General features: G+C 41.1%; 1 protein-coding gene across 4 annotated transcripts in view; it reads left to right on the top strand.

The window, feature by feature from the left end:
• Positions 1–24702, top strand: part of LOC146375129 (equilibrative nucleoside transporter 1-like) — a 44745-nt gene extending 20043 nt beyond the window's left edge. For 3 of the 4 annotated variants that reach the window (XM_084949672.1, XM_084949673.1, XM_084949675.1), the window contains exons 2-13: positions 6360–6447; positions 6633–6714; positions 7216–7391; positions 8453–8592; positions 10297–10431; positions 11254–11351; positions 11621–11702; positions 13315–13400; positions 13653–13761; positions 14907–14992; positions 21856–22058; positions 23254–24702. In XM_084949672.1, coding sequence (XP_084805798.1) covers positions 6419–6447; positions 6633–6714; positions 7216–7391; positions 8453–8592; positions 10297–10431; positions 11254–11351; positions 11621–11702; positions 13315–13400; positions 13653–13761; positions 14907–14992; positions 21856–22058; positions 23254–23365 — 1338 coding nt within the window. In that variant the 5' untranslated portion in view covers positions 6360–6418 and the 3' untranslated portion in view covers positions 23366–24702. Of the gene's footprint in view, positions 1–5400; positions 5521–6359; positions 6448–6632; positions 6715–7215; positions 7392–8452; positions 8593–10296; positions 10432–11253; positions 11352–11620; positions 11703–13314; positions 13401–13652; positions 13762–14906; positions 14993–21855; positions 22059–23253 lie in introns of those variants that run through there. The other variant, XM_084949674.1, reaches the window with a different exon arrangement.

The raw sequence follows: 24702 nt of genomic DNA, 5'->3' as shown, positions 1-24702 counted from the left end.
CTCGAGGAGAGAGTTTATTCTTCACACACCTCATCATATGACCAGCATCAAACTATTCTGTAACTCAGCCTGGGGATAAAGGCGTCTCTGTTATAGAGGTGAGAAAGAGGAACTTCTAACCTTTTCCATCCATGTTTAGCTCTGATTTAAGTGGCATTTTAACTCTAACTTCTTACCCTCCACTGTACCCCAGTTTGAAAAGCTCACTTCCCCATACACCAAACCCCTTGTCACTGTCCTTGTCTCTAAATTCAGGCCAACACGCCACATAGACATGCATTACTTCCATAACACGTGCCACTCTTTTTCACATGCCAGCAATAACTGCTGAGAGATCACAATGAGGAAGATGGTCATACCATCTGTGTTCTCAGAATCAGCCTCTATTGTTCCATCAATCCCCGCAGGATACACATTTGTATGGAGAATGTTGCGTTCAACGACTGCTTTTTAACCCTCTCAGGCTCAAATTAAACTTTTTGTTGCTAATGCACAACCAAGTCCTGCAGTGGTACGTCTGAGTAAAAAAAACTCATAAAATATGTATGTGGGGTAATCAGGTTGTTAGTTTTTAACTGTTGCAAATCGGCAACGCCTGCCTTGAGAGGGTTAAACTTCTCAGTGTGGATGGTAAAGTTTAGATCATGCCCAGAGCACATGACTCCTTATGTGTGCTGTTTTGCTTGGTTTTAACTTAATGAGGAAACTGCATTCAGAACCTCTTTAACTTTTAAGCCTACACAATATAGGTTATTTTACAGCAAGCTTTGACTTGCTATAAAAAAGGATGCCAATAGAGTTTCTTTGTCTCTGCTTTGATGCAGTATACACATAGGTACATAGTCACAAGTTTTATGTTCTGAGTACATACATTAATAATTTCGAATCCATTTTTACCTTAGTAATGTGAACTGTTCAAGATTTAATTGTAATCAAAATAAAAGACATGCTTGAAACATGCATTCTTTGTAACGTCCACCAGGAGAACGACCCCTGTGGTTTTAGCCTGATTTGTGTAGAAGTCTGTGAGGTGTTTAGTCCTTGACTCCCTTGTGCTGTGATCAGCATGTTTGTAAGAGTCAGAAAGGAGGGTAGCCCCGCTGGCTAACAATTTGCCAGTCACAACTGGTTACCCAGTAGATATGAGCAGCGGTCCTCAACCTTTTTCGCACCACGGACTGGTTTAATGTCAGACAATATTTTCACAGACCGGTCTTTAAGGTGTTGCGGATAAATACAACAAAATAAAATGATACGACCAAGACAAAAACTGTGGTAATTTGTAAATATAATAATAAACGCGAATTCACTGTGTAATTGTGTAACTTTTTTAGCAGCGTCTTCCTGAAATGCGCCAACAACATTGAGAGTAACATCCTCCTCTCTGCCCCTTAATGCTTTCTGGTCACTATGGTAATGCGTAAATATTTCTTTCAAAATAAGACGCACAACTACAACACGGGAAAAGACCCAGTTAACGATAAAACCCCTGAAAACCATAAATTTCACACCCGAGCCTCAACTCACGCAGCCTGGTACCAAACGACCGTGGACCGGGGGTTGGGGGCCGCTGATGTAGAGCATAAAACTCACATCCGACCGTCGCTCCTTACATCTGGTTGCAGAACACTGAGATGGCGACAGCTAAGACTGAGGCATCACTGATCACTGGGCGACGTCACAGTGGTTACATCAATCTTTTACTGATGGTGGGATTGTCTGTCACATCTAAATTAAGGGGCTTTCTCATTCGTTCCTGTAAATGAGCTTTGGCTCAGATTTGGTTGAGGTTGTGATGAGGATGTGGATTTATGTTTGTGCTCCAACACAAAAACAACATGGGTCTTGCAGTATTTAAGTTTGAAGATCATTTTTACACTGTGTAAAATCTTTGTAGTTGTATTAATGACACAAATGTGAGAAGAACAAAAATGACTTTTCAATTTTATCAAGTATAAAATGAGGTGAATACGGGATGAGAAGCCCACTTTATTGTAGCGTCATTGTGTATCATTGTGGCGTGACCAGACCAGATTTTTCACATAAATTTTTGGGCTGGTCTGAATTGCCCTAGTTCTCCTAGAGGGGGAAACAATAAATTACCACCGGTGCTGTTAAATCTTTGTTAACTGGAGTGCTGATTGTTGGACTTGGACATCGTTGAGAGGCTAGCCATTGAAAGTGTTAAAGTGCACCACTCTACAGACTGCAAAGTGCCTGTGTGAGTGAGTGTGTGTTTGCTGGGCACCATTTCAGCACCAGGCAGCTTATGCCAACTGGCTCGTTTTGATGGCATGTTAGGTTGAGAGAGGCATACTTTACAGGAATCTGGGACAAGGCAAAGCTGGTGAATTTTAAGCACACTGTAGTGTATGGCTATGGTCAACGTCAAGCCTCAATAAGCTGCTCTGATAGACTGACATTTATCAGTCTATCTAGAGAAGAGAGATGTTTAAAATACTGATTTAGTGGTGTGATTCTCAAAAGGCTTTTCAGGAGACAGAAGTTTAATCCTGGTCCTTTCTTACTTCTGCACGGCTGCAGCCGGTTAGTCACTGTGTGAAAAGAGTGTCAATGTCAGATTAGTGGTTTTGGAAAGTTACAAAATGTTGAGTCACAGTTTTCTCAGTTTTGACATTGAAAAGGTGTGGGGAAACAGGGATAAACAAAGCTCAGACAATATGTGCTCCTGTGGATCCATACATCTGTTTTCTTAGCTGCTCATCCCATTAAAGGTTGTAAGACCCATCACACTGAGACACACCAAAACACACACACTCACTTTCATCAGTTAAGCTAACAAACATCTCTTCCGATTGTGGGAGGAAGCCTGAGTACCTGGAGGAAGGCAGCACAGAGACAGGATGGGCACATGTGAACAGAAACACGAAAATAATTTCCCGAAAGGTCAAACTTAGCTGCCAAAGACCTTCATAACAGGAATCGTGCTTTGATACATAATTTCCTAGTTGATTAAATGGGAGGAAGAAAAAGGAAGTAGGGAAATATTCAGAAGTTGGTGAAAACCTTTAATGGGCAAGGTCAAACTCTATTTTTTCAAAGAATAGTGTCTGTGTTTAAAGGAAAGCTGAAACTCTTAATCACATCGTTCAGTTTGCAAATTGTAATCTTAACTTTGCGCACAGTGTAACAAATGTAACAAATGTAACAAAGGTTGTTTCTAGTGTGAGGGGATGTTGTTGCAGTATTTGTCTGTTGGTCCTCTGCCCCTCTTAACAATCCATATAGACCCGTCTCACTGACAGGGGTTTCTCACAGATGGATTCTGCTTGTTCAGTCCCATGTTTCTACGATTAGCTAACCTGTGTGTGCATATAGAGGACCCTCTGTCCTCACTCATAGCTCGCTCATGACCAGCAAGTTAGATCTGGCTGGTCATGGATTCACAAGTTCTCTCAGCAGCACTACAGAGCTTCTAGTACACTTTGGAAAGGCAGTTAATTCAACTGTAGCTAAATCAAATTGTATACATATGTTTTCTTTGATGTGATTAACTTCACATTCTGTTGATGATTTTGGTTAAATTTGAAGTATTTTAAACATTTCCCTTTTTTTTTTACTTGTCTCACAAAATCTCACTCTCTTTTTTTGACCTTTTATGCAGCTCAGATTGTTTGTTGAACAGTTACATTGTTTGTCAGACTGTGAGAGAGAACAGTTTTAGCCACGTAAACAGACGCTCTTTGTTTGTGCGTCAGCTTCAGACAATTTCTTATGTGATAAGGGATGGGATGACCCTTTATGACTGTAGTGTTACTTTCTGAGGAGTATCTAGTTCCACAAATTATCTTATGTGAGAGGAGGATATCATTCGCTCGCCAAGCTTATTCGTCTTTCCGTCTGTGCAGATTTCATGTCATCTTTATCTTGACGAAAGGCAGGAGACTGAAATATGCATTAAATACTCCTGCTATCAATCGCTCATTGCAGATTGAATTTAATGCAGAATTTTCAACAATAAATACTTGTCAGCTGTGTCCTCTCTTGTAGCCTTTGCCATGATGTACTGTGTTATTTGGCTCATCAGCCAGTCACCTGTTGCTCGTGAGAGAAGGCAGAGTCTGCACATCATTCGGCTTACTTATCGCTCACCTCTCATTACTGTGGTCTGCAGCAGTGTGAGCTAGCAGAGCTGTGATTCAGTGTTAGGTTAGCATATATTACTGAAGTAAACATCTCTGCAAATGTTACAAATGCAGTCATGTGATCTTCATTTCTTGCCTCCCGGTTACGTTAATGCTCAAAAAGTGCAACATTTTGCAGTGGCCTTGCTCACGCTATTTCCAACAGCTTATGGGCCCCCTTGTAGTTGCCACATTGGTCATGTTTTGCGAGATTGTGGTATCACCACAGACCTGTCAGTGGTTTTTTGTTTTTGTTTTTTGTTTTCGCTGTCACAGCTGACCCATCTGCGTCCAATAGGAGAGGTGCACGACAAGCCGGAGCTACACCAAAGCACGGCTTGTGCAAGCAGATCCGACTGCACTTTTGGTGCGTGTGATCCTTCATGAGTATTTGAAGGAAAGTTTTGTTTCATTTTTAGTGTGGCTTTTTAATCAAAACTACAAAACTGTATCTGTTTCAAATATTGCTCATCAATCTTTCTGATTGCTACTAATAATAAAAAATGCCATATCAGCCAATCACTATTTCATGCAAACAAAACAAAGTGACTTTTTGATGCAAGAGAGTGCGGCCGTGAACCATACCACCGTATCAGTGTTTAATTTCACCATAAACACTGATCACCCTGACAGATTAGGGTAACACTTCCTCTCGCTGAAAAAGGTTTCCCCTCCATGTTAGAGGCAAAGAAGTGCACCCACTGTGAATACGTCAAGTCCACAGGATACAGTTTTAAAATGAGCCTATTAAAGTTGAATAGTGCAGTTTGTTAGCTTAAACTTTGCTTTATGTTGTTTAGATTGACTTGATGCCAAATTGCTTTGTTTTTTTAAAGGAGTAAGTGTTTTCTAGTGAAGATTTTCTGTTTGGATGTGTGTCACACAGATATCTGAGCACATGTCTTCCATCAGATTCAAGACAGAAAGGTTTGAAAGGAGTTGGGGGAGCACAAATAGTTCTGGATAAGTCAATAAGAAGCAGTGAGAACAAAGTGGATTGGGATAGGGAAGTGAAAGATGGAGCAGGTCAAGAAAGTGTGAACTTATAAAAGAACTGCTGAGGAGGAAAAGTGGATGAAATGAGATGAGAAATTACCAGACAGTAGGACACATGTAGTAGTCTGTATGACAAGAGTATTGTGTGCTCCAAATGTAAAAATGTGTAGGAAGGGCTCCAGGAGAACAAGATGTTCGAGGTAAAGGGAAGAAGGAGGGATGGGCACTTAGATGCAAAGGGGCTGGTCACAAGACAGTTGGGTGTCAGCCTACGAAACATCTGTATAGTATAAGCGAGACATGCAGAGCTTATTCAGCCCTTTGGTGATCTGATCAGTGGAAAGCGAGAGCCTCCGTCTGTGTTTGAACGCCTCTCAGAGTAAGTTTATTTGCAGTTTGTTCCTGTACTTGTTGTGTTTAAGAGGAGTTGTGCTGTGAACTTTTGAATTTCAAAACTTTGTGGGAAGATGCCTCTGGCTTATTGTTGCTGAAGTGTTAAGCTGCTCTTTGTTGCTGCGGTTAGTTTGTGTTGTAAACACAATGGAATGACTGAGGGGTTGTTCACGTTGCATAAATTAGAAAATGAAATTAAGCTTTTATTGAAATTTGTGTATTAATTAGATTTTCAGTCTGAGGTTGTTTGGAAACTAAAAACGGGGGGTTTCTGAACTGTAAAAAGGTCGTCATGTGGAGTAGGTGAAGAATCCAAAAAATGAAGCAGCAGCGTAATAAGCTCAGTTGCTCTTTTAGTTAGTGCCCTAGTTGGGAGTGAGTAGCTGTTGGCCTGCTCGTGCCAGCTTGTTCTGACCTCCTCCTGGCAGAAGCTCCAATTGTTTCTTTTAGAAATAGCTCATCCTACTCCGAGTTTGTAAGGCAATTCATTCACAGGACGAGTTTAACCAGTATATAAATAAAGTTACCAGTGGAAATAAAAAAAAAGTGTAAATACTTGATATCACAGGCTATGCATTGCTTTTAAAATGTATAACAAAGCTGCAAGCGTAGTTGAGAGGAGAGGTGAGAAATGGATACATTTTAACCAGGTTAAACAATGCATCGTGTGAAAGAAAGTGGAGGATATTGAGGCATCCACAAGACTCGGTGCTCACTCTATTACATGTGAATATGTAAATACAGAAAGAAACAAATGGCTGCTGATAATAACACGTCGGAGATTTTTACTTGTGTAACCTTCCATTTGTCATCTGCACATTGCAGACCTGGTGCTGCACTAATCCAACACTGAACACGAACCCCAAGATTGTCCATCGAGAACCATGACGGCCATCAATGCGCCTCGGGACAAGTAAGAGGAGAATTTTTAAACGATTTAAGCTGTGCCTTTGTTGGGTTTTATCTTGGCATTAATATTCTCTGACTGAAATCTGGTTGAGTCCCAGTGTATATATTGTTGCGATTTGTTTGTTGATACTAACATGAATGACTTGATTGATGTGCCTTCATGCGAACTTCCTTTTGCTTCTTTCCCAGATACAATTCAGTATGGCTCATTTTCTTTATCCTGGGCTTGGGAACCCTCTTGCCATGGAATTTCTTCATGACAGCAACAATGGTAAAGTACAATTTTAATCTTGTAATGGCGAGAGCGTCTGCAGGCGAATGTGGTTTATCTCTAGATCAGGAGACAGATGGAAATAAAAGGAAGAGCCCTGGTGGTGCCTTTTGTGGTTAACAAGTAGTTCTTTGAAAGGTTAGGCTTCGCTAATGGGAAGGTTGGCAAAACAAAGGCTGGTGTACCTTTCTTTTTTTAATACACTTAATGTTAGTGGCTGTCACACATCAAAGTTTCAGTTGAAATTAAAATGAGATTGCTCAGCTCTGCTTGACACCATCAGGAAACTGTTTGACTGTAAAAACCATGTTCATTCAGCTTAGTTTGACTCAAAATTTTACCCTCAGTCTGTTGCAGGAGTCCTACAATAAACACTGCACCCATAGTTCAGTTTTTTCTGTAAATTACATTCATGTGACATAAACCTGTGACTCCATATTAGTGATGAATTGCAGGAGAACCCTTGTGGTAAACGTGTGTTCTTCCCTCCGTTATCTTCAGTACTTCACCAGCAGACTGAAGGACGTGCCCACTGTGCACTCCTCCAATCAGACGGCCAACGTGACGGCCGGAGACTCTCGCAGTGTGCTGGAGTCCAAGTTCAACAACGTGATGACGCTGTGCGCCATGGTGCCTCTGCTCATCTTCACCTGTCTCAACTCCTTCATACACCAAAGGTATCGAACTACCGTCAGTCTAAATAAAAAGCTCGACTCATTAAGAGGCAAACTGTAAATATTTCTACTGAAGCAAGAAGTGAGAAAAGATCTGAGGGAACACGAGTTGGGGTTAAGTGGCCACAGTATTGCATTATAATGAAATAACAGCACTAGATTTCGGTTCAGTTTAGTATCTTTTGTCTCATTTTATGGCACTGAGACATTTTTAATTAGTATATTTCATGTTTTTCAAACATTTTTGCCCTTTTGTTTTAATTGTGATTAACCCTTTTTTTTAAAAAAAAATGTTTTTAATAGTTATAAATATCGACAATCTCCAGAGAGTACACCAGTAGCTAATATTTATTAATACAGCATTTTTCTGAGGCAGAATTCACATTTAGATTTTTCTTCAGTGGTTCACAGCACTTATGTCTAATCTCTGGGGAGGTATCTCTGTTGATACAATCGTCATAACGACAGTAACCAATCACTCACAAGGCAAGCTGTCTAAACAGTTAGCCTCAATGGAGCTAGTATATTAGGAGACCTCCACATGTGATCCATCAGGCTCAAACTTTTAATTGCTCTAATTTCTAATCATCTTCATTACTTACACAAGTTCAGTATAATATAAATCCCCTGGTGTAATAACTCAGTTATAACTTTTTTCTGTACTATGAAGTAATTTTACCATAGCTGTTTTTTTTAATTAATTCGGAGAAGATTGTGTACACAAGACAGTGTAAACTTTTCCTGCCCTTAACCTTCAGTCACCCCGTGCCACTGTGAGTAACGTGATCCTGTTGTATGAGCTTATGTTTAGTGTGTTTGGTTTAATTAGAGTAGGATTGAGAAAAATCCCAGGTGGCCCTTGACCACAATGAACCCTTCTCCTGCACTGCTTACTCAGGAATGTTATTTATGTTCCCTACTTCATGTAAAAGGGCTTAGTCACTGCAACTGACTCAAGCACTTCCGCTTTCTTGACATTTGCATTTCTTTGAAGAGCAGTAACTGAGTGATGCTTGTTTGCTTTCAGCATGGGCGTTTTTAAATGTGGTTTTTCTTTGTTTCAGGATTCCTCAGAAATTGAGAATCTCGGGCAGCTTGACGGTCATCCTGGTGGTTTTTCTGGTGACAGCGGTGGTTGTTAAAGTAGAACTGGCTCCTCTTCCCTTCTTTGTCCTGACCATGGTCAAAATTGTCTGCATCAACTGTGAGTGTCTAGTGATTAAAAAATGCACAGTTCTTCAGTAAAAGTCTGTTACTCAGAAAGAAAACTTCAGTGTATTTAAAAGAAATCTGTGGGAGATCAAAATGAAAAAAGCCTAAACTAGCCTACTTGATAACAAGAGCAGTGTTGGTACTTTGATTGTGTGCATTCACCTGTAGGCCATGTAAACTTTTTCTTTGTAAAATGTGGAGAAAATGTTAAATGACTTTGTTGAAGAAGAATAAAGTGAAAAACGTAATTCAGTAAATCTAAATTTAAATAATACTAGATGAAAAGAAACAATAGAGAGCTTAAAATGAGTGCAGGTAGTGTGGGAGGAGGTTTTTATGAAGTTTTTCTACATCTCTGCTTGGGGCAGTGGAGTTGAAATGGATGTTAGATAAGTGTTCAGCTTCGTGTCCTGTAAGTGGTGCAGAGGACAGTCAGGATCCATTAAATGTCCACATCCAGTCAATTACATGACCTCTTTGCCAGCTGATGGAGGAATAAAAAAAGCATATATTGATTCAATCTAGATTCAAAAGACAAAAACAAGGACGAATTACCTCAGCAAGCGATACAGATTCCAGCAGCTAGCAGTTCAGAATCCGGGTCACAAAGCATCACTTCTGGGATCACACCACTTTCCAGTCCCAAAACATTTCGTCTGTCCGCTCAGATTAGTGTCCCTGTTCAACCCCAAAATACCTGATTTGCGTCAGTCTCAATGCAACGCTCTAAGGCTTGCTCGAGGCCATAGAACTACTGGTGAAGATTCGTCATTGTCAATAATGTAATACAAGGAAAAACCAAAAACCGCAAGTAGAATTTAAAAAGAAAAAAATTAACCATTTCACTGTCACTCAAATCAAAATGAGCCAGAAAATCAACTTTTTCAGGTGACAAACTGATTAAAATTTAAACATTGGTACAGAGGACAATCAAATTTCATTAATTATTCACAGCCACAGTTATTTAGATCAGCGGTCCCCAACCCCCGGGCCACGGACCGGAGTCGTTTGGTACCGGGCCGTGAGAGTTGAGGCTCAGGTGTGAAATGTATGGTTTTCAGGTTTTTTATTGGTTTTTAGCGTTATTTTATCGTTTTTATCGTTAACTCTGTTTTCCTGGGTCTTTTCACGTGTGTTATGAATAAATCTTCTTTTTTTTCGATGCCGGTACTAGTTTTATTTTGTTGTATTTATCCGCGACACCTTAAAGGCCGGTCCATGAAAATATTGTCGGGCATAAACCAGTCCGTGGCGCAAAAAAAGTTGGGGACCGCTGATTTAGATGACCTCTTTGTCAGATGACGGAGGGTTGAAAACTGTATGCCCATTGTGTTTGCTTTAGAGGGGAGGACACGGTGACTTTGAGGCTTTGATGTCTGCGTCGGCACATTCCTCTCAGTTTCACACGTTTCGAGATTTCTGCAGCTACTAACTCGTTTGTAACATGTTGTATTGTGGAAGGAATTTGTCTGGAAAGTCTGTACTGACAAAAAACCTTTTTTAGGGGAGACAATTAAAATAATAGAAGTGTTATGCAACACTTATCTTAAATAATTTGATCAGAAGGATGTTGTTTTTCTCTGACATGCTTGTTGGCTATAACTGTGTAGATGTGGATCATTTTTTTGTGTTTCTGTGTCACAGTCACTCTGTAATTCCTCAAATGTGTTTTTCTCTTTTTTTCACCCCTCTCCAGCGTTTGGGGCGATTCTTCAGAGCAGTCTGTTTGGGCTGGCTGGGATTCTACCTGCCTCTTACACCACTCCCATCATGAGCGGACAGGGGCTGGCCGGCACCTTCGCTGCCTTCTCCATGATCTGCGCTCTGGCCAGTAAGTCTCACACAAAACAACTCTGGGATTAAACAATATACGGGGGTCATTTCTTATATTCTGAAAAAGTTCTGACCCTCCTCTGAATTGGCTTACTTTTTATGTTCATCAACTTTAAATGAAGCCATGAAAAATTTTAGCTTCTGTAACTTACCCCAAGATGTCTACTACACTGAATTGCCCCCAAAAAACAAACAGACAAGGTCACTGCCACAAAACACCAGACCACTACAGCTCCTCTTGCAGGTGGTGAACCCATGTGGTTTATTTGAGCAGGCACTTGCCAACAAGGCCAGGGTTGCAGAGTGGTTTCCCCCATATCCCTTCTCCAAGTGAGGTAACTTAGTTTATACAGGATCACCACATTTTGTCTTCACCCAAAACCAGTTTGCTTTGGGTTACCCTATCAAGGGTCAATTTACCCCACAGTTCATGCTCCTCCCCCAACATGGCGATTCACAGAGCAAAGCACTTGTGAAGCCACGGTACCAGTGGCTTCAGTCTGTGATGCTTGAGTGAGTAAATGTGTTCTTCAGCCCTATTAATGTCCCCTGACGTCCTTTAGAAGGTATGAGGGCTGGAAAAATGATGTGAAATTAAAGGCACAAGATTTCAGCCCTTGTGGACTTCAGGGGTCTGTAACTCTGACAATCTTCATAACGAGAATGTAAAAGTTTCTATGGCTTTATTGAGTGTTCTTAAGTTATTAGAGAAATAAATCAGCTGATTCTGAGGGACTTGGGAGGAACTGATTCATTTTTCATGAAATTATCCAATAATAACAAAACACACTAATGACTCTGTGTGTGTGATTGTCTTCAGGTGGGTCAGAACTGCAGGACAGTGCTTTTGGTTACTTCATCACAGCTTGTATTGTGATTCTTCTGGCTATAATGTCCTACCTCATTCTTCCCAAGATGGTAAGGCCTTAATCTATAAATAGAACTTATATTTTTTCCTGGTTTTCTTCCTTTCTAGTGCTTTTTATTCACAATGTATTTGTTTGAAAAGGCCAAATGTGTCACATTTATTTATTTATTCTTTTTTGGAAAGCACTCGCAAACTTGAGTGAAATGTCTTTGAGCCGTTTTGATTGATGGCGAATAAAATTCAGTTTCTCCGGGAACAAACTGCTCATCTTTGTCCTGCTGGTTTAGTGGAATCAGTTAATTATGGTTTTTGTTAACAGGAGTTCTTCCAGTACTACATGGAGACCAGTAGATCTGCACCATCAGCCGATGAGGAGAACAAGATGGACTTGCTCAAAAAAGGTGCTTACCGGCCTGCTCATTATAAAAAAAGACAACAGTGTGAAACTTTTAGATGTGTGCAAAAAAGAAGCAGCAATGAAGCTAATGCAGATGTTTTAGTCAGGGGGTTAAAGCTAGGACACAGCTTTTCATGTTATGCTACGTTATAGTCCGCTTGTACCGTAGAGGCTGTGCAGTCACAAATTTCTCCCTCTTGGATGTTACAGATGCAAAAAGCATAACGCTGTTGTAACTCAGACTTTGATTCTGGCTGTGCAAATTCTCAAGAACTGACATCACATGGAGAGCGATAAAGTTCAACATGTGTACCCTGCTAGATCAGATTCTCGAAATTCTGTCATCTGTTTTGTATTTTTCCATCTTAACCAGCGGTCTCCAACCTTTTTTGCGCCACGGACCGGTTTATGCCCGACAATATTTTCACGGACCGGCCTTTAAGGTGTCGCGGATAAATACAACAAAATAAAAATAGTACCGGTACTGAAAAAAGAAGATTTATTCATAACACACGTGAAAAGACCCAGGAAAACCGAGTTAACGATAAAAACGATAACAAAATAACACTGAAAACCGATTAAAAACCCTAAAAACCATACATTTCACACCTGAGCCTCAACTCTCGCGGCCCGGTACCAAACGACTCACGGAGGCCCCAGGGTTGGGGACCGCTGATCTAAACGGTAGTTTTTTCCCGTGTCATTGTGGCTTTTGCTGCACTCTGTGTTTTGTTCTGTTTTAACAACATTCTGCTGAAATCTAAACTGATCCAGAATCTCAAAACCTGCAGATTCCACAAACCTGTTTTCTATTAATTGCAATCTGTAGCTCACATGTTCTGTTGGCAGCACTCAGTAAGCTCCATCCTTGCCTGTTTCCTACGATGAAACACTTTGGAAATTGTACTTTTGTTTCTCTTGTTAGATTAGACAAAGACATTATTTAAAAAGATTGCCTGTGACTGGTAAATTGGATTCAGACTGCAGGGCTTTATCTCCATCCAAGGCTTCAATCTGCTTGCTTCATACAAGTCTTTCTGCCAGTGTAATTACAGCCGTGTCAACCCCCTCACCCCTCACCCCCCACCCCAACTTCCTGTTAACTGTTTAAACACATAAAGACAGTTTAGAAAACTGCTCTTTTTTCGCTTCTTTATAAAGAGCCAGGCAAATGATGCTTATCAGCTGAAAACCTTCAAACATTCAGCTGATGTGTGCCTACCTTTGCCCACTTTTTAATGCTAGAAGTGAAAATAAACTCCCTCCTCACTTCTGCACAGCTGCATGTATGATGATGAAGCTGCATGATTAGCATTAAAGCGGGTGAACAGTGCTGTGGGTGGAGGTGGATTCCTGCAGCTCTGGAGGTTTTAGAGAAAATAAATGGGAAGTCATCTTGTTTCGGGAGTTCTTACTGTGTTTGCTTTGACATGAAAGATTATTTTCTTGAGTCAGTGTAATTTTATAGTGAGTAGGAGTACCTAATGGGAACCCTTTTGTCATATAAGATGTAACAATGGGGGTCTTGTGTGTACACCCACTCAAATATAGTAATGATGCTCTAAACTCCAGGTGCTGCTTGACCAATAAATAGTTTGGGTTTTTTTCCCCCTCAGAAAGTGAAGCTGAAAAGCGGCCGGTGGTGAATCTCATGGAAGATGAGACCAAACCCACCTCGTCTGTGTTTAACATCTTCAAGCAGGTGAGATGAGAACTTATAAGGCAGAAACTCCGGTTTTGTTACCGGCAAAACTTTTGAGTCTTTTTTTCAAATCATAAATATCGTGTATTGAGTTGCAGAAGCTTCTATCACATTAACTAGTTACTGCTGAAGCTGTGCAGCCTGCAATCTCATTACAAGTCAGACATTATCTTTTCCATGCAAGCATTTTCTACCTGTGTGACAGACTGGTTACATAATATTGATAAAGCTCTTCTTGTTCTCTCTAATCAGATTTGGGTGATGGCTCTGTCTGTGTGCTTCATCTTCACTGTCACCATTGGAGTTTTTCCAGCCGTGACCGTCGATGTCAAGTCGACAGTTGCTGGTGAAAGTGCCTGGGGTGAGTCTGCAGGTCCCTTTCATACAAACAGTTACTGTTACAGTAATCAGTGAGCCAGGAATTCTGAAAATCTGATATTGGAGTTGGATGACTGCTAAGAATTTTTAACTCCTAAACTCCAGCAGTAATGGAAACTTCTCTCACCTGCTTCTCTGAAAGTGGTCGTTACAGTGGATTTTTTGTTGGTCACTCTTCCCCAGAAGGATTTGTCTCCTTCCAGGATTGAACTGGGAATCATTTGCTTACCCATTAACCTCCAATCATGATATGGGGAATTTTTAAGGCCTGGACAAGTTATTGAATTTCATTCGCCTTCCAGTTCTTATAAAAATGAAATAATCATGACAAGAAGATTACAAAAACTGATCAGGTTCTATCTCCCAACCAAAAGACCCCATATCCCTCACCACCTCATCTATTTTTTTTTTTTTTTCATTTCAATGAAAAGTATAGTTTAGAACAGCGGTCTCCAACCTTTTTTGCGCCACGGACCGGTTTATGCCCGAAAATATTTTCACGGACCGGTCTTTAAGGTGTCGCGGATAAATACAACAAAATAAAACTAGTACCGGTACCGAAAAAAAGAAGATTTATTCATAACACACGTGAAAAGACCCAGGAAAACCGAGTTAACGATAAAAACGATAACAAAATAACGCTGAAAACCGATAAAAACCCTGAAAACCATACATTTCACACCTGAGCCTCAACTCTCGCGGCCCGGTACCAAACGACTCACGGACCGGTACCGGTCCGAGGCCCGGGGGTTGGGGACCGCTGGTTTAGAAGCTCGGTAGGTTTAGTTGTAAAATAATTAGGAGAAAGTTGTGTTGTCTATGGGCGAGACTTCATTTATGAACTCCAGAGCAACCTGTAAAATTCCAGAAATTACTTCCATTTAAACAAATAAATCCATTTAAACATCATTTTTCTATAAGGTTTAAAGTGTCACCAGATCAGTTTTAGAAATTACTTTGGTGTTCTCTCGATTACTTTGGTCCCTCCGTAGAAGTGAAAGCAAACTTCACCTCCTCCTCTTAAACCAGCAGAAGTTTAATGGATTCCTGTGTATTTTTATTTGAGGAAAGCATCTCTGCAGTCTTGTTGCTCTTGACTACAGTTGGTTTGTTTTGATCTCTTTTCAGAAAAGTACTTCATCCCCGTGTCGTGTTTCCTCCTTTTCAACGTGATGGACTGGGCTGGCAGGAGTCTGACGGCCATCTGTATGTGGGTCAGTAAATCACAAATGAGATTTCTTACCAAAATTATCAGTGAGGCCACATCATGAAGCTAAAAAAAAAAAAAGTCACACTGAGTTGAAACTTGTTTGCTGTGGAGCCAATTTTTCAGGTTTCAGGTGAGTGCAGAGCCGGCTTTGTTTGTTTGTGAGCTCGGTCCAAATTAGCTGCACAGCCAAGTTGACAAGCCTTTATCCATCAAAAACTCACACATTGAAAGTATATAATTGTGGTGGGGCGTGGTCTGCGGTGCCGTGCGGACGCACCTGCACGGCATCCGCAATCACGCCCGCCGTGTTAAAACACGGGCACTCAGGGGTTGGTGTGGTTGTGGTGTGACGTGAATTAAATAAAGATGGCTCTGAACGTTGCTCCGTGGTCCCGCCGTGCCTTATTCACGCCACATTGGTGCCGAAACCCGGGAGGCGGCATGGCGGGTACTTACCAGAGCCAGGGAAGGGAAGAGCTGGCCGAGATGGTGGCCGGAATAGCGGCCACCCAGCGGAAGCAGGCGGCGGAGGTGCGTCGCCAACAGGAAGAGCTGCGGAAGGAGAGCGAACGCCACCTGGGGAAGATGGCAGAGCTGGCAGCGCTGCTCCAGGCCTGGGCGACCTCGACGCCGCCACCCCCACCGGGGTATACTGACGGTGGGAAAGCGGTGGAGGCGGTGGAGGCCTCCACCGCTTTCCCAGTGGAGCGCCTCCAGCGCTGCCAGCTCTGCCATCTTCCCCAGGTGGCATTCGCTCTCCTTCCGCAGCTCTTCCTGTTGGCGACGCACCTCCGCCGCCTGCTTCCGCTGGGTGGCCGCTATTCCGGCCACCATCTCGGCCAGCTCTTCCCTTCCCTGGCTCTGGTAAGTACCCGCCATGCCGCCTCCCGGGTTTCGGCACCAATGTGGCGTGAATAAGGCACGGCGGGACCACGGAGCAACGTTCAGAGCCATCTTTATTTAATTCACGTCACACCACAACCACACCAACCCCTGAGTCCCTGTGTTTTAACACGGCGGGCGTGATTGCGGATGCTGTGCAGGTGCGTCCGCACGGCACCGCAGACCACGCCCCACCACAATAATACACTACTTAAGCGTGTTTTAACCTGTACAAATATGCAGCGATGACAGTGACCAGTGCTTGAACCAGATGATCAAGTATTCTTGATTATTAACTCCTTTAAATGCATTTACAAACAACATTAAAGAAGCCTCTGCAAAAAATGTTTGCCCTTGTATGAATAACTGAGTCATGAAGGGAAAGGTGGAAAAACAAAAGACGTTCAGGGACGAGCTTTTCTGCTGAGATCAGAGGTTTGTATTGGAGGAAAGAGTGACTGTGTGTGTGTGTGTGTGTGTGTGTGTGTGTGTGTGTGTGTGTGTGTGTGTGCGTGTGCGTGTGCGCGCGCACATACGTGTTGTGCGTGTAAAGGGATTTTAGGGGTCAGAAAAACTGGTGACTGGTGTTTTTCAGGGTTTGCTAATCTTTCCCTCACATCTGGATGAACAATGGGTCCTGGGTAGATATTAGAAAGGCAGAAAGCCCTCGGGTGTCTGTTTCCATTGTGCAATAATTTTTGGATAACTTTTATTCTCCTACAAGCTTTAATAGACTGTTTTAGTTTTGCAACAGAGATGCATAAATATTTTAGCTGATATTAAACTGAAAATCAAGTGACAGTCATCAATATTTATCTGGTTTGTTACATCAGTTCTGCTAAATATTCCAAAAGTATTTAATAAGTACGGCTTTAAAATAGGTCATTTTTATGCAGAAGATTTCACAACAAAACAAAAAGCTTAGTGTCGTAAAACTCATAATTCAAAGTTTAAAATCTGCGTATCGGCTGAGAATTTCACATTTGATTCATCCTGAGCTGTTTTTTTTTTAAATGTTCTTGAGTCCGGAGACGGTTATCTCGATCCTATTAGGCCCCAGTGTGCCTCGCCCAGACTGGGGAGTCTCCTCCTAATCTAAGGCCGGCACCACAAAGCAAGTTAAGCACACCCAGGATCTCCGTCTTTCTTATCTGGCTTCTCTTACTCCAACTTCAGTGTTCAGTCTGACAAGGTTTTTATCAGCTTGATTATATCCCACTGACCAGTTATGTTGGTTGCAGTGGTAAGGCACAACTTTTACTCTAAAAGCAGATGTTCTCTGCAAGTTTCACTGCAGCTCAGAGATTAACAGTCGGTGTCTTCCATGCAAACTATTGGCAGCCGCTGCAATCTGCTAGCAATCAAAGCGATTACAAGGAGGCCTTTGGTGCAGCAGCCTCTTTGCAACCCATTTCACCTGCCAACCAGAGCCTTTTAAGACTTTTAGGATCGATACTGATATTTGGTGATTTAAAAATCCGATATTCTTTTTTTTCCTTCAAATACACAAAACATTAAGTGATTTCCCATTTGTTATGTAGTTATTTCTGAAAACTTATGCAGATGATATGATAATATACTTGGAAACTATCTTGTTTTCCTCATGTGGTGTTACCAGCTCTGCTTGGATCGCCTGTTTGTGGCATTTTTGTGTTGCAAACGGGGAAGCTGCAGAGCGCCCTCTGGTGAACAAACCATGCTATATCAATATATGCGCTATGGTTGATGGGTGTTTCTTCCATCAACTCTTTATGCTGTTGTCATTTATCAATCCTATGTTATAAATACATCATCAATCTCTAGTAACCTCTTGCCAACTGGTCAGATAATACACGTTTTTCCCCAAGCGACCGCTGGTTGCCAGGGGGTCGCTAACCAGTCTCTAGGCCGTCAGCCCAGCGTAGCTACAAGTGCATTGACTTGAAGGAGGCGGTGTTTGCAGCTGATAACCAATCACAAACATGTGACAGGGCCATCCAAACGGATGATTTTACTAAGGAAGGCAAAACATATATAAAAAAGATTAAGATATTAAACACATAATCCAGTCATTTGATAATGATGAAAATCCTACACACTGGCACTTGTATATTTAAAAAAAAAAAAAAACAACAAAAAAAAAGAAAGAAGTGCGTCCTGTTCACCGCTTCTCAGCATCATGCTGATGTTTGTTTTTAGAATCATAGCTTCCTTTCTGGTAAAAACATTTATTCAAACCTTTTGAAACCTCGTCCAGAAAAAACAAATTACCAAGAAGGTCAGATTTCCTGTGCGGCAGAGGAACTCATCTAATTTAATCATCAAGCCCAGTACAATCTGTTGACGTCCTCTGACCTGGCAGGAATGCAGCTTCTCACTGCAGATAACGCTTGTCAGCTGATTCAGCACTATGTGGTGTGTTTTTTCTTTCTTTTCTTTCCTTTTTAAAATCGTCAGATGAAAGACTGGCGACGGTTTTCCTCTCTTTGTGATTCCACATCTGTGTTTGTCCTGTTGAGTTAATGCTGCTCGAGCCTTTTGAAAAGTCAAAAAAATCGAGACCACGTTGACGTTGCATGATATTATTTTATATCGCTGACATAGGGGGAAAAAAATCACACTAATTTCTCTAGAATGCTGATTCTGTGTTTTTGGGCTCATAACAAAAACGTTTAGGAACCACTGCTCTAGAAGATTTCTATATTTAACATATTACATATTTAATCTTTTAGGGGGAAAATGCTCTTCTGTTGAAGGGCTTTACTATATATTGAGTTAGTACATGATAAACACATTATTTTATTTTGGATTTATATTCATTCAAAAGAAAAATCTTTGGGCTGTGAGAGAAGGCCTGAACTGGGCATTAGTTTATTTTTACCTTCATTTTTTCTGGTCGGTGTGATTTTTTTTTTTAATTAATTTATTTATTTATTTTGTTTTCTTCATGTTATTGAGATATTTTGTCATATTTCACATTATCTTTTGAGCTATTTCACAATATTTAAGTTGTTTTGTTATGTGCTGTGTTTAATCAACTAAAGTTTTTATCTTATAAAATCTTGTTTTGTAATTTATCTATATCTCATTACTTATTGCATTCATGCCAACAATAACATTTTTAAGTTATCTAAGTGATTTATATACGTTTAACCTGAGTAGCGAAAGACGGCGGTGGGTTTGAAAACGATTTGCCCGGAGTCCGGGGTTCTCACCGGCTCTAGTGAGCTTTGCCCCCGGCTAGCTATCGAGCTAGTGGGTAACAGACGTCGGAGCGCTTTTCAAACTATGTGGTGTCTTGATAAACTGAGCAGATATTTGAGGTTTTGTCATGGTTCGAATTTTTGAGGAAGAGACATACGACTGGAAGTCCATAGTGGGTCAACACAAATTATTTTATTAAAACACACAGTACAGTGTGGGAAGAAACTTGCAACAGCAATCTTCCAATCTTCCTCGAGCAGACCGCTCCCCATCCTTATATTACCCTGATGACATCACAGCTAGATCTTACTGGAAATGATAACAGTTCCAAAGTTCTCCTTATATAGACATCCGATACTACTTTCGAGACAAACAAGTTTGTGATATGTTGTGCAATTTTGTGAGACTGTGTGTCCAACCGAGAGATTGTCCTGAGACGACCTCCCTGTTCTTAATATGTGCGGGAGTGAACGTGCGTACTTTCCATGACTCTCTATGTGCATGTTGGTGTGGGCCTGAATATGTGTGTAAGTGAATGTAGAAGGCCCTACTGGACCCACAGCTTCGAGAGGTGTGAATACACTGATATGGATACCATTTGCAACAGCTTAAGCAGATAGAAAGAATGATAGAGAACAACAATAGACTAATTAAAGTGATGATAATATACATACATTAATATTTTGCTCAGATTACCATAGATATAATTCAGAGATTATTCTGTCAACTGGTTCGACAATGATGAATGATTGATCAATGATAGTTCTGATTATAAATCGTCACCATAAGAATACAAAATAAAATATCTCTTGTCCACACTCCTCCTCTTTGGCCATCGGCCAACCTTTACCCGAATTTTGTTTCACTCCTCCGTCCAGGCGGCTTCTCGCAACGGCATCATATACCCCGGACCAGCTGAACCAGAGTCTAGGGCCCTGCTTACCAGTTTTACCAACACTCGCCTTACCAGAGGAATGAGACAACATCCGATCATCAATATACCTAGAAAAACTATAAGAGAAAACATGGCAGACATAAACACACCCTTCCATTGCCCAAAGACAGACGTGATCCAGTCTCCCAGCCCCGTGTTCACGCCTGATTGCTCATGCATGGTTCTAAATAACGTTTTCAGATTCTCAAGCGCCCGAGTGACCGTTCCGTCCGGAGCAGTATTGTTGGGAATAAAGGTGCAGCACATGTCACCAAACATTGCACATACTCCACCTTTCTCAGCCAACAACATGTCCAGAGCCATTAGATTTTGGACTCCCATTAAAGACGTCGGACCTAATTGTTCCCAGCTGAGCCAACCTCGCGCTTGAATTTTTCTCGACGACTCGATCGGTTTGGACTCTGGAGCGGATAGACCTCTGCGTCTGGACAATTCACCTGTCTGCCAATAAACAAACAAACACATTATAACACTTATTAACCCCAACATCCCCGTTATTTTCCAATTTTCCCACAATTTCATGATCACTGTTCCCAGGCTCTTTTACTTTCACTTCGTGATAAGAGTATAACGTTATGAGTATAAAAGTAAAAACCGTACAAAACTATTACGATTCCTTTAAACTATCAAATACTTTAGACTAGAGCCCTAGCCTATTAGGAGCCTGGAATGAATTAATGCTTGGCATGTCATGCTCCTCTTCTTTCTTCGTCTCCCCAGGTAGACTGCTGGGGAGAACCGCGGCACAGGGGGAGAGGATTATTCTGCCTCTATGTTCCCCCCCGTGTTACTTGGGGTGGAGCTTATCTCGAGTAAGCTCTCTTCCGGGGCCACCTCCTCTTGGGCCTTCCTGGCCTCCTCCCACATGTTGACTCCCTGCTGAGGCCTGAACAAGAACGTTACACATTTTCTCTAAAACAATCTCCTGCCAACCTGTAAGCTTGTGTAAAAACATCAGTCAGCAGTTACAGGTTAAGCTCATTTAACTCCCAGCTCCACCTGGAACCTGTATCCTGGAAAACAAATCTGCTAAATCAGACATCTAATTTATAACCAACTATAGATCACGAAAGTGATAAAGTATTCAGCACAACAGACAAGTATCACGTTCAGGATTTCCCAAATCATTACATCACTATTATTGCCGCAATTTATTTTATCCCCAATTTAATCAGTGACTTCCCTTAAGCAATGTCACTCCACTTGCTTTATCCCTACGAACCCCATATTAAACTGTTCCATAGAAACTGCATCCCTTATTGAATGATAGAAAGAATGATAGAGAACAACAATAGACTAATTAAAGTGATGATAATATACATACATTAATATTTTGCTCAGATTACCATAGATATAATTCAGAGATTATTCTGTCAACTGGTTCGACAATGATGAATGATTGATCAATGATAGTTCTGATTATAAATCGTCACCATAAGAATACAAAATAAAATATCTCTTGTCCACAGTTTCCACAGCTACATTCTCGCCTGAAAACGTTTATTTTGTGACCCAGAAAGAATAATAAGAGTAATATTAAAACTAACTAGATGCCGCCATTGTTGGAAACTGAGCAGGGTCGCGCTATGAATGGGACAGAGCTACTTCTTCTTCTTCGGGGTTTAACGGCAGCTGGCATCCTTGTACATGCAGTGCTGCCATCTTCTGTTTCAGTCCGTTATTACACTCTTAAATCCTACTACTTATTCCTGCGTCTTTTGTGATCTTACAAAGCTTCAAACGACGTGTCGACTATTAAATCAGTCGTCGACGATTTTGACAGTCGACTAATCGTGGCAGCCCTATCTGACAAACAATCAATACTCTTTGTGTTTCTCTCTCTCCAGCCGGGCAAAGACAGCATCTGGCTTCCTATCCTCGTGGGCCTGCGGGTCGTCTTCATCCCCCTCTTCATGCTCTGTAATGTCCAGCCTCGTGTGATTTCCCAAACTGTGTGGTTCAGCCATGATGCCTGGTACATCATCTTCATGATTTTTTTCTCCTTTTCCAACGGATACCTGGCCAGCCTCTGCATGTGCTTTGGACCCAAGTAAGGACTGCTCACCTACAAATCACAAACCCATCGGGGTGGGGGGAGAAATATTTTCTGCCTGTCCTAAAACCTTGTTCCTAACAGGACCTCTAAAGGCTAAATGAAATCAAAACAATATGAAAACTGTTAATTCGTACACATTTGCTGACTTGGCTTTTGAGAGCTACAGAAGCCAAGTCAGTGAATAAATCATTAAATAGTTCCCACTTCTAACTTCAGTTAAAACTGCGAACCACATACAAATTTGATCAAATGTAAAAATCAAATGAATTCTATTGAAAGCTGCTGGTTGTTTTAACTCTGTGTCCACACTAAGGTAACTGCAGCATGCTTTTACTTTAATGATATCCCCAAAACAAACATAACATGTAATAGCAGAGAGAAAATATTAAAAATGGATGCCTAACGTAGAACCGGTCGTATGTTTTTCTACCTAAAGTAGCAACAAATCTGGCACCACACTACTGCAGACAGTGGCTGTGAGCAGGGCTGGAAATGATGCCAGTGCTCAAGTTTCCAAATCTGCATTTCCTCTGGTGACCATTTGAGGCCGGCTTCATAAACCTAACCCATCCCCATAGACTCACATGTTAATTTGGGATATGAATAGACTGGAAAACAAACAACCTTTGGCCTCTGTGGATTGTTTCCCTCCAATACTACATAACTTTCAGTTCTCAAATGTGTTTGTGGAGATAATAATCTGAATTTCAGGAGTGGGACCGTGCCTCCATACATGCCCCTTCTTGTTCTTTGTCTATATATTACGGCCCTGCACTATAAGCTGTTTGCTAATAGGCCTTCCAAATTCAAACAGTACCTTTGTTTTTTATGAAACGAAAGTTTTCATTGAAGGTAGTCTAACCAGCCAGACAATCCCCTCTCCATATTCTATCTATAAGATAAACTCACTGTTAAGACTTCACCAGCTGTTGAGTCATTACCTCCAACCTCAAAATCCCAGAATGCTTCAGTGCCAGTGTTCATCAGAGTCCAGCTACGTTGCTACGCGATTCAAGCCACAAGTTTTGCACAAGCCATCAGCTACTAGAAACCCTGTCAAACCTGAATGAGGATGGTACTCCCAGCTTGTGAACCATTTCTCAAAAAGCACCAAAGCAGAACTGACACTCCACTTTGTGTTCTGTAACGACTCATTCTTAACTGATTTTATCCCTCTGTCACCTTACAGGAAGGTGTCGCAGCACGAGGCAGAGACGGCGGGGGCCATCATGGCCTTCTTCTTGTCCCTCGGCTTGGCACTGGGAGCTGCTGTCTCCTTTGGTTTCCGGGCTGCGATCTAAAACCTGCAGTAGAACCTCAAGTAGTTTTAGGTGGACCATCCTTTCCTCCAACACCTTCCTTGTCATGATCCTGTATGGGAGCAGCTTTCAGTAACAGAGAGGAGACTGCACAGCGGGCTAGAGGACCTCAGTTTTCGACATGTGTACAGTTGAGACTCGTCCATTCAATAAGAGCTGAAATGGGATTTTTTTTTTTTTTCAGCAGCACAGTGTGCAAACCTTTGTTTCTCCTGTTTTTGAGGACACTTTCTAATTGGTAACCACTGATCAGATCAATAGTTTGAGTGGAAATCAAAACCAAAACTTTTAGTTTTAGTGTACTTGTTATAGAAGAGCACAAATTCTTTACAGCACAGACTCATTGATCAATTGTTATTTAAAAAAAACAGGATTAAAATGTTTTAAAATAAGTTACTTTGGGGAATCATTTTTAAAGAACAAATCTGTCGTTAATGAGGTTTTTAGATGGTGCTCTGTGGCTCATTCAGTAAATTGAAAACGTTTACACATCAGACATGAAGCGCGACTGTTAATCACTCCAGACCGTTGCAGTCTTTAACGCGGATCAAGCCAAATAAATGAAGACAACACGGGAAAATCTTGAACTCTGAAGGGAAATCTTGACCCATCACACGGTTAAGGAACTGTTTCACTCCTCTCTGCTCAGTTTTTTTTACTCAACAAAGACGTCAAAACTCAAAGAATGTAAAGATGGACTGAATCCTAAAGCGGAGGTTATAAATAACTTTTTTTTTTCTCCTGCTGAATCTTCTTTGTTTTAGTGAGCGTTTGTAGTTTCAGATTATTATTATTATTATTATTATTATTATTATTATTGTCTCTCTCGCTTCAGTTTGACTCATCCAGATGTCACACGTTTTGTTTTTTTCTTAAATTGCTGTGTCTACCTGATAAAAATGAGACTTTGTGAATAAATGCATCATGAACATGCAAAACATGCAGCCGTCAGTCACGTTACATGGCAATGTGAGCGAGATTGGGACTTTAAAAATGGTGTATTTTCTCTTTTAAATGTTCTGTACGTTTTATAGCAAATGTAGTTTTTAGCTTATTTTGGGGAGCCGTTCATATCTCAATAGGAGATAAAAATTGGTCATATTTGTTGCATTTTGGTGGCCTTGTAGGGCTTTATTTTCTAAGAAGTCTGCTTTAATTGTACACAGGATTCATATGAATACTAACAGCCTGCTTGTTTATAAGCACTCTGGTCTGGCTTTCTATAGTCTGTTAGTCTATAGTTGAATTTGGGTAGGAGTCTGTCACAGGCCATTAAAATGTTGTATTTCACTATAAAGTCATTCTGTGTATTTTTAAGA

The sequence above is a fragment of the Perissodus microlepis genome, chromosome 13, assembly GCF_051167445.1.
Source record: "Perissodus microlepis isolate ML-2025 ecotype Zambia chromosome 13, ASM5116744v1, whole genome shotgun sequence".
NCBI lineage: Eukaryota > Metazoa > Chordata > Actinopteri > Cichliformes > Cichlidae > Perissodus > Perissodus microlepis.
The sequence above is the reverse complement of the archived record's forward strand: the minus strand, read 5'-3'. Positions and strand labels throughout refer to the sequence as shown.